At 45.8% G+C, this 10621-nt stretch overlaps 1 protein-coding gene across 1 annotated transcript; it reads left to right on the top strand.

Annotated features, from left to right (window-relative positions):
• Positions 1-5751: 5751 nt before the first annotated feature.
• On the top strand, positions 5752-6387 carry LOC123134455 (nuclear transcription factor Y subunit B-1). The gene is made up of 2 exons (XM_044553707.1): positions 5752-5821; positions 5913-6387. Exons 1-2 carry the CDS (start codon positions 5797-5799, stop codon positions 6215-6217), a joined length of 330 nt encoding a protein of 109 aa, XP_044409642.1. The 5' UTR covers positions 5752-5796; the 3' UTR covers positions 6218-6387.
• The last annotated feature ends 4234 nt before the right edge of the window (positions 6388-10621 follow it).

Genomic DNA, 10621 nt, shown 5'->3' with positions numbered 1-10621 from the left:
AACTCCATCAACGAGTGTCTACGGATGAATTCATTGAACACTAGCATATCATTCACATTTCCACCATTTCTATTATGGTTATCTAGCGCCCTAATGTAATTAAAGTCACTGATTAGGAGCCAATCCTCATTATCAAGTATGCTTATCGATTATAAACTTTCCATCGCATTGCAGCTACCCTCCAATTAGCCTACTTTGTTATAGTTGGGGCTAAGGCTCTCTTTTCAATGAGAAATGCAAGCAAAAGACACATAAGTCAAGTACACAAGTGCTTTGACCTCTTAACTTCCACACGTCACGAGATGAGAGGACGCCAACAATGGAACATGTGTGACGTTCAACGTCAAACACCTAAATACCCACATGCTCGCGTACATATCATGTTGGTTGGGCGGGGACGCGGCTCCCATTTTTGTCGAGATGTTGCGTGTGGAGGTCACACACTTGGCCTTTCCCTTCTCTCTCCCCCTTTTCCCATTTTTCCTTTAAGCGGGGACCATGCCCACATGGATATTTTCATAGTTTTTTCCTCTATGAAAGATCTAAAGTTTTTTTGTTTTTTTTAATTCTAAAAAACTTAAACTTTTCTAAAGTTGAAGCGTCGAAAGTTGAAATCTCAAAACCTCAAATGTTTTACAAAGCTTATTTCCTTGGAATGTGTAAAATATCCCCAAAAGTTTCAAACTCGGGCCAAGAATTTTCGAAAGAGGAAAATGTAAATTCTAAAGTGCAAAATAGTAAAGTTTCTAACAATAAAGTCATCAAATATAGAAAATTTTGACTGCATTGCAACTGTCGGCCAATTGGCCTACTTTGTTATTGTTGGGACTAGGGCTCTCTTTTCAATCGAAATGCGAGCAAGACACACAAGTCAACTACATGGGTGGTTCAACTTCTTAAATTCCACCGACATGTGATGAAAGGACGCCAGCAATGAAACACACCTCACGTTCAACGTCAAACACCTACGTACCCACATGAGCGCGTACATGGCAGGTTGGTCGGGAAGGGGACACAACTCCCTTTTTTGTCGGGGCGTGCTGAGTGTGGAGCTCGCACCCTTGGCCTTCCCCTTCTCCGTCGCCATTTTCCCTTTTTCCTTTTAGATGGGGCCCATGTCCACATGGCTTTTTTCATGATTTTCTCCACTATGAAAGATCTAAAATTTTAAAAATACAAAATTTCCAAATTCTCAAAAATGTAAAGTTTCCAAAAGTTTAAATGATGAAAGTTGAAATATCAAACCTCAAATGTGTTAGAAAGTTTAATTTCATTGGAAAGTTTAAAACATCCGCGAAAGTGTAAAACTCAAGCCAAGATTTTTTAAAAGAGGAGAATGTAAATTCTAAAAGTACCAAAATAGTAAAGTTCCTAAAAATATAAGTCATCAAATATAGAAACTTTCCATTGCATTGCAGCTGCCCTTCAATTAGCCTACTTTGTTATAGTTTGGACTAAGGCATTCTTGAATGGGAAATGCGAGCAAGACACACAAGTAACCTATACGAGTGGTTCAACCTCTTAACTTCCACGCGACAGGGGATGTGAGGACACTAACAATGAAACACGACTAACATTCAATGTCAAACACTTACGCACCCACATGTGCGCGTACATGGCATGTTGGTCGGGCTGGGGACGCGGCTCCCGTTTTTGTCGCGTGCTGGGTGTGGAGGTAACACACTTGGCCTTCCATTTCTCTCTCCCCCTCTTCCTTTTTCCTTTTTGGTATGGCCCATGCCCACGTGGCTTTTTCGTAGTTTTTTCACTATGAAAGATCTAAAAAATTAAAATACAAAATTCCAATTTCTTGAAAATTTAAAGTTTCCAAAAAAATGCCAAAATTTTAAATCAAGAAACCTCACATGTTTTAGAAAATTTATTATTTTTGGAAAGTTTAAAACATCCCCGAAAGTGTCAAACTCGGGCCAAGAATTTTTGAAAGACGAAAATATAAATTCAAATAGTAAAGTTTCTAGAAATAGAAGTCGTCAAATATAGAAACTTTCCATTGCATTGTAGTTGCCCTCCAATTAGCCTACTTTGTCATGGCTGGGACCAAGGTTGTCAGAATCGTGATTCTATTATACGATTATACGACTTTATGATCCAGACTAACCCCCTTGATTCTATGATATTAGTTCTTAGAATCTACGTTTGTGCGATCCTGTTAGTGAAGATTCTACAATTTGCGATCCTACCATCGAAGCCCGATCCGATTCAGAATCACGATTCTGACAACCTTGGCTGGGACTAAGGCTCTCTTTTTCATGGTAAATGCGAGCAAGACAAACAAGTCATCTAACGAGTGATTCGACCTCTTAACTTCCACACGACACATGATGTGAGGACGCCAACAATGGAACATGCCTGACATTCAACGTCAACCACCTATGTACCCACACGCGTGACACGGCATGTTGGTCGGGCGGGCGACACATGCCCCTTTTTTTGTTGGGATGCTAGATGTGGAGGCCACACACTTGGCCTTCCCCTTATCTCTCCCCATTTCCTTTTTTCTTTTAGGTGGATCCCATGCCGCATGGCTTTTTTCATAGTTTTTTCCTCTATGAACGATCCAAAAATTTAAAAATACATAATTTCCCAATTATAAAAAATTTAAAGTTTCCAAAAGTTAAAATGCCGAAAGTTAAAATCTTGAAAACTCAAATGTTTTAGAAAGTTTATTTTTTTGGAATGTGTAAAACATCACCGCAAGTTTCAAACTCAGGCCAAGAATTTTTGAAAGAGGAAAACCTAAATTATAAAAGTTCCAAAATAGTAAAGTTTCTAACAATAGAACTCATCAAATATAGCAACTTTCCATTGCATTGCAGCTGCCAGCCAAATGGCCTACTTTGTTCTAGTTGGGACTAAGGCTCTCCTTTCAATAGGAAATGCGAGTAAGATTCACAAGTCAACTACACGAGTGGTTCGACGTCTTAACTTCCACGCGACATGGGACGTGAGGACGTCAACAATGGAACATGCCTGAAGTTCAACGTCAAGCACCTACAAACCCACATGCGCGCGTACACGACATGTTGGTCGGGCGAGGACGCGTCTTTTTTTTTGTCGGGATGTGCTGGGTGTGGAGGTCATATCCTTGGCCTTTCCCTTCTCTCTCCGAATTTACCTTTAATCTTTTAGTCAGGGCCCATGTCCAAATGGCTTTTTTAATAGTTTTTCCCTTATGAAAGATCTAAAATTTTAAAAATACAAAATTTCATATTCTCAAAATTTTGAAGTTTCCAAAAGTTTAAATGCCGAAAATTTAAATATCGAAACCACAAATGTTTTTAAAAATTTAATATTTTTTGGAAACTTTAAAACATCCCCGAAACTTTCAAACCCGGGCCAAGATTTTTTTAAAGAGGAAAAATTGTAAATTCTAAATGTGAGAAAATTGTAAATTTTCTTAAAATAGAAGTCATCAAATATAGAAACTTTCCATTGCATTGCAGCTGCCCGCCAATTAGCCTACTTTGTTACAGTTGGGACTAAGGCTCTCTCTTCAATGGAAATGCAAGCAACACACACAAGTCACCTACACTAGTAGTTCAACCTCTTAACTTGCATGCGACATGGGATGTGATGGCACCAACAACGGAACACGCCTGACGTTCAACATCAAACACCTACATACCCACGTGCACGAGTACACGACATGTTGGACGCGAGGGGGACGCGACTCCCTTTTTTGTTGGAAACACATGGTGTGCGGCCTAAATATGTGGCCTCCCTTCTCTCTCACCTTTTCCCTTTTTTTCCTAGTTGGCCTTCCGCCCATGTTTTTTATGTGAAACCTTTAGTTTTTTGAAAATTTAAACTCTCAAAACTTCAAGTTAAAATTCTGATTTTCTTTAAATCTGAAAGTATCAAGTTCTGAAAATATCAAAGATTCTTTGTTTTTTATAGCCAAGACTATAAAATCTAAAATTTTCCAAAAAAGAATCTTCCGAAAATTAAAAATCACTGAATAGCTGTAAAAGGATTTTTTTTATAGTCAGAATTCAACCACATCTTCCTTGTGGCGGTTGACCGCCAATTAGCCGCTCATCGTGCGGAGGGAAACTTTTGGTCTATGAATGTATATACACCCTATATGGGAAAAACAATAGTAATTAAATAAAATGTTAAAAAATTCTAAATATATTTTTGAAATAAACTTGACCTTTGATTGTTCTTTTGAAAAAATTCCATAAAAAGAAAAATTCCCTTTGACTTCTTTTCAAAAAAAAGAAAACAAAATTTTGGCCAAAATAGTGTGAATAGTGACCTATAATAGCAAATATTTCTTTTTGCCCGGAAGTAAACGCCAGTTTTCGTGAAATTTTATATACTACTACAAAAGAAAGTTATGCTTATTCTAGAAAAAACTTCAGAACTATATTTTTCTTTTTGATTATTTTTCCGTATATGAGGTGTAGATACAATTAGTAACCAGTGGATATTTCCCCCACCGTGCTTCTTTTTTGTTTTAAACTCCTCCGTGCTCTAGTGGGAGTTGGGACGAGGGAAAATATCTGGTGCACTGGACTTGTGATGTTATTGGTGCACCGAACTCACGTTGCGCTTTTAAATGTTCAATTTTTAAAAAAATTGGCACATTCACACAACATCAATGTAGGTTTCCACAAAATTTCAAGTCAAAACTCGGAAAAAAATGATAAATTTAACACTGAGTAGTACGTAAAATAACCTGGGCTTTAGATTTGGCCCATTATCGCACTGATGTCAAATTTGTTACTTTTTGTATCTCAAAAAATTGTTCCAAATTTTGATACGAAATTTTGTGCCACCATACATTGATGTTGTGTTAATGTGTTAGATTTTTTTTTAATTTTCTAAAATGTCCTATGGCATTTGGTGCACCGGTAGCATCACAATTACGGGTGCAACGGATATACTCCCGTTGGGACGAGGCTCCCGTTCGAGTTGATAGAGAAGCGAGACACACAAGTCAGCTACGGAAGCGGTTTCCGATCTCTTTAATTTCTACTAGGCGGTAACGGATGGGAGAACGCGAGCAACGGGACGCGCCGACGCCGAACGCCTACGCACCCTCATCGGCGCGTACCCAACCACCTCTGGCTCAGTGAAGTCGCACGTCGTCTTCCTCTCTTCGCTCAGCAGGATAGTAATCACTTGGACGAAAAGATTCAATGCTAATCACCGCGCGTCTCGCCGGTACGGTGTACTCCCTCCGTCTGAGAATAAATGTACATTTAGCTTTAACATTTATTCTTAAAAGAGTATTTTTATCTTTTCAATGTATTTTAAAGTAGAAAAAAAATACTTTTCTCTTATCACACGGTAATCAAGACCAATAACATTCAGACATATAGTCTTTTTTATTTCTACATGCACTTAGCTCATTAGGGGTTGAGTAATTAAAGAGAAAAGAGACAGTGATTTGCATCTTCCTAATGCATTTTTCACTTTATAATTCATAATGTGTTCTAAATAATTTATATGTACATTTATTCGTGGAGGGAGGGAGTAGGTGAGAAGTGAAGAGCACACCGGTCCGAGGTTATCGACTTTAAAGCCGGCCCCTGCCCTGCCTCGTAACGCATGCATGGCTCGCGGGAACTGCAATGTGGCAGCCTCACCTCGTTCTCCGCGCGACACGGCGGTACCAGGCACCTTGGCATGGCACCGTGGACGTGCGTCCAGACTGGCGCAGCCCAGCCCGCGGACACCTATAAATGGGTGCCCTGGCCACAAGCCACACTCATCACAAGTTCACAACGCACACACTAAGTGTGTAGTAAGTAAGTGACAGATTGAACAATGGGAGGGCGCGGCAAGAAGCGTGGTATGGAACAGGGAGTGCTCCCCGAGATTACGCATAGTTTTACTAGTAGTTGTTCATGGCGGTTCTGATTTGTTTCTGGTTTTGATTTCAGGCGGTGCGAAGGGGGCTGGCCGTGAGGGCAACGGGGAGAAGCCGGCGTCGGACGGGAGCAGCGCGTTGCCGACGGCCAACGTCGTGCCCCCGACGAGGCAGGTGCTCCCGTCGAACGTCAAGATCGCCGAGTCCGCGAAGCAGCTCACCCACGACTGCGCGGCCGAGTTCGTTTTCAGCCGCAGGGCGCGCCCTGCTGCGCGGCCGGCGATGACGGCGGCCGTGTCACCTGGCGTGCCAGTATTCACCGAAGAGGAGCTGGAGTTCCTCCAGTCGGTAATTCCTCCGCCGCCGGGCGGATATTAGCGGTGCGGCGTGCAAGCTCGTCAGCCACAGGCGCAGGCGCTGCCACCTGCGGGGCATGGCTATAAATGTAGTGCTGCTTTGCTTGAAGAAAAATCCCGATGTATCCAATAAGACAATAATACATTCAACCTCAGCCCTGAATTATTTGTCTGAGATTTTTTTAAATACAGATGTATCTAACATTAAAATGTGTCTACATATATCTGTATCTAGACAAATATAAGACAATTAATTTGGGACGAATGGAGGGAGTACTAGTGACATATTCAGAACCTCTCTATGTGTGAATGTCTTCGGGTAGGAACTAGAAACAGGGCAAAAACAAATTAAAAAAATATGCTTAAGTTTCCAAAACTCCTGAAAAATAGAGTATATTTGGGAGGTCACGTTCAACAAAAATGCAAAATTTGAAATTCAAACTAAAATTCATTTGCAAGGTATAAAGAAACAAATCCAAGAAATGAATAGCGACAAATGGTGCGTCACTATTTTTGTATTTTTCTCCTTACCTTCCAAATGTATTTGTGTCTGAACCTCAATTTAACCAATTTAAGAACATGATATCTCCACTATATCGTATTTTTTGAGTGATTTCTTTGAAAGAAAACGTGGTATGTATGAAGTTTTCATTGCAACTGATTTCAACCAGACACTTTCTAGGAATACCTTACAACGTTATATGTGGGAGAGGATGCACCCGTGCCGACATGTGTCACACGCGAAAGAGCGAGTGTTTTTCTATTAGTTTTGTGTTTTTTTCTTTCCCTTTTCCTTTCATGTTTTCACTTAGTTGTTAGTAGATAGTTTTAGCATCTTACAAAACGAAACATAATTCTTTTTTGTCAAATATTTAATATTTATGTAAACCATACTTCAATGGCACCGTGTGTTGTTAGGTTCATTATAGGTTGCAACAGGTTAATACAATCCTAAGGGCATCTACATTCGAGGGTATGTCGCGAGGAATAGTGACAACATATGATGGAACACATATTTGGACGAACATGATTAGGTTGATGTCAGATTCAGGGCTCCGCATGCACAAGAAGGTTCGAACTCTAGGGCGTGTGCGAAGATCTCAACCTCTCAAGTCTCAAGCTCATTGCCCTACAACCTAGCCTCGTCAGATGCGCGCTCGAGCGAAGAAGAAGATGAATACAACAGTTTACCCAGGTTCGGGCCACCTGGCGGTGTAAAACCCTACTCCTACTTTGCGAGGGGCTGAGGATGAACAAGTACAGATATGAACAACCTCGCGAGGGCTATGGCAGTGAGGGTGGAAAAGATCTCTTCCTCTCTACGGTGGTGGATAACCTATATTTATAGTGGCCTCGGTCCTCTTCCCTCAAAACTTAGATGGGAAGGAATCCCACAGTGGCCAATTTGAAAGGGGATAAGTAGTACATCTTATCCTGACGAAAGGTGGTCTTCGCCTGCAAAGCTTCTGGTCGTGACGCAGCGGTGGGCTCGGTAATGACATTCGTCCTGCCGAGCTCGTGATCTTGGTCTTGTTGCACCGGAATGGAAAACCTTTGGGGGATTCCTCGGGAACCCGCACTCGTCCTTGCTCCCTTAGTACCGAAAGAGAAACTGTCTCCTCTGCGCCCGCTGGCGCCCGCCTGGCCATGGTCGTCATGGCTGACATCACTGCAGCCTTGTGAGGTTGGGTACTTGGATAGAAATCTCCGCTCCTCGGGAGGCAGGCTGGGGAGCCGCTCCCTCGGAAGGTCTTGGTGTTGTCCGCCTCGTGAGGCGTTGTCTTCGAGGTCCTGCCGTTGGGCCGTACCAGGTCGTTGAGGGAGCCGTCTTGGGTCGCAAGCTGGCAGGTCTGGGTACCCCCGTTTCCAGAACGCCGACAGTATCCCCCGGGCCCAAGGTGCGCTTGGGCTGGCATCAAGGCGGAGCCAAAGAGGAAAGGCAGAAGTGTCGCCGCCCCAATCTCCTGCGGGCCAGGCTCGATGTGTGGCGCTTGACGGGACGTGGACGCCTCCACTTCCCCACGTGGCTCGGCAATTGCCTAGGATGACAAAAAGCTGGCGTACGCCTGCATGGCCATCATTGCTCGAATGCAAAAGGACACCGGTTGGCCTCCCATTGCCTATAAGAGGGCGAGGGAGACGGAGCCCGCAGCCCATGCTCATCGTCTTGCTCCTCAGTCTTCCTTCTTGCAGCAGCATCCATGGCACCGGAAGGAGGTTCTCCACCGCCGAGAAGGGGAAAGCTCTCCAGGAGGGGCCAGGCTCTTCGCCGCCCAAGAGGGCCACGACCGTCCCTGCAAGTCCACCGCGACACCGGCGACGGCCTCCCAGGGGCGTGGACGCATGCCCTCGAGGGTCCGCATCGCCTCCGGTGGTCGCGGAAAGGGCCCCTTCCGCGGGGGCGGTGACAGAAGCCGTTGCGGCCTCGGTTGAGGTGGGGTGCTTGCGGTGGCCGTGCGACCACCGTGCCCACGATCCCACACGGCCGACGTGTCCCAGGAATTCGTGGTGTGGGTGGAGAGGCCGCAGGGCCTCTGGATCCACCTCCCACGCTTCTTCGCGGAGGAGCTACCAGCCGAAGGGCCCGGTGGCCTGTGGCTGCAAGCCGACGGTTGTTGTAGCAAGGCCTTGTGGGTGGAGGTCGAGGTCACCCCCGCAGTCAATGTGTTCCTGAACCGTGGGTGGCAAACATTTGCCTGTGCCCGTCGCCTGCAGGGGAGGCGTACCCTCCACTTCAAGTACGATGGAGCGGCGACACTCTTCGTCAAAGTCTTAGGGAAAGACGGCTGGCTCTTGGGGTGCTGCCTGGAAGGCGACAGCGAGCACCTCTCCGATGACAGTCATCGCGGCGGTGGCGCCCGCCACGGTGAACTTGCCCTTGGCAACGGCCGCGACATCTCCAGCAGCAGCGGCGCCTCCTCCCAGGGGAGCACGAGTGACGATGACTATGACGAGCCACCACGCTGCCGCTCCCGGGCCAAGGAGGAGGGTGAGGCACCACGCCGCCGTGCCCTTGTCAAGGAGGAGGTGGACTTCGATTGATCGCGGGCAGCGCCAGAGCTAGGCCTTGGGAACAGCGGCCCTCTGGAGGCTACTCCTTTTGTTTGCTTCTGTTTCCTGCATCAAGAACCATGAAGGGCCCCACGGGGCGAGTAATGACCTGCGGTGCTTGTGCCTTTACATTATCGTTTCCTGCGCTTATCCTTGTGTTCGTGTAGTTATTAATTGAAAGATTCCTGTCTGACGCGATTAGGATAACTTAGCTTGATGTGCTTGTGACCCTTGGCGGGTCCCTTCGCCGCGAGAGCGCGCCCCTCTGGAGCCTTAACTCTGGGTACGCCCCTGGGGCCTCGAGGAGCCAACACCTCACGAGGTCCTTGGAGGACTCACAAGGTTTCGGGGCCTCCGGGAATGCTTCCACCAAGTAATAGACCTCTCGTAGGTGTAGGCAACACTTGACGCGAGGTTCCTCTAGGAACGAGCCAAGCCGCGACTGCTTTTTCTCCAGCCATCCTCTCTTGGCGCCCATCCCATGTCAGAGCCCTCGAGCAAGGGTCGATCATCGCTGGTATGCCAGGTCACGACGCCCGACAAGGCCAGGAGGTGGACGCTCCTGAGGCCAGGTGTCGGTGTCAAAACCGGCGGATCTCGGGTAGGGGGTCCCGAACTATGCGTCTAGGCGGATGGTAACAGGAGACAAGGGACACGATGTTTTACCCAGGTTCAGGCCCTCTTGATGGAGGTAAAACCCTACGTCCTGCTTGATTAATATTGATGATGTGTGTTACAAGAGTGGATCTACCACGAGATCAAGGAGGCTAAACCCTAGAAGCTAGCCTATGGTATGATTGTTGTTCGTCCTATGGACTACAGCCATCCGGTTTATATAGACACCGGAGAGGGCTAGGGTTACACATAGTCGGTTACAAAGGTAGGAGATCTACATATCCGTATCGCCAAGCTTGCCTTCCACGCCAAGGAAAGTCCCATCCGGACACGGGACGAAGTCTTCAATCTTGTATCTTCATAGTCTTGGAGTCCGGCCGATGATGATAGTTCGGCTATCCGGACACCCCCTAGTCCGGAACTCCCTCAGTAGCCCCTGAACCAGGCTTCAATGACGACGAGTCCGGCGCACATATTGTCTTCGGCATTGCAAGGCGGGTTCCTCCTCCGAATAATTTATAGAAGATTGTGAACACCAGGATAGTGTCCGGCTCTGCAAAAATAAATTCCACATACCACCGTAGAGAGAATAATATTACACAAGATCAATCTGCTGACATATTCTGTGGCGTGACGTCGCACCACTTCCAAGCCTTTACTCGAATTGTTTTTATTGTTCCACCTCGGCGCATTTAGCGAGGCGGTTTCCTTGGCACATCTTGTCGAAGCAGAGATCGTGTTCCCCTTATTTCGGGATTCC

Source organism: Triticum aestivum, chromosome 6B, assembly GCF_018294505.1.
Source record: "Triticum aestivum cultivar Chinese Spring chromosome 6B, IWGSC CS RefSeq v2.1, whole genome shotgun sequence".
In the NCBI taxonomy this organism is placed as follows: Eukaryota; Viridiplantae; Streptophyta; class Magnoliopsida; order Poales; family Poaceae; genus Triticum; species Triticum aestivum.
The sequence above is the reverse complement of the archived record's forward strand: the minus strand, read 5'-3'. Positions and strand labels throughout refer to the sequence as shown.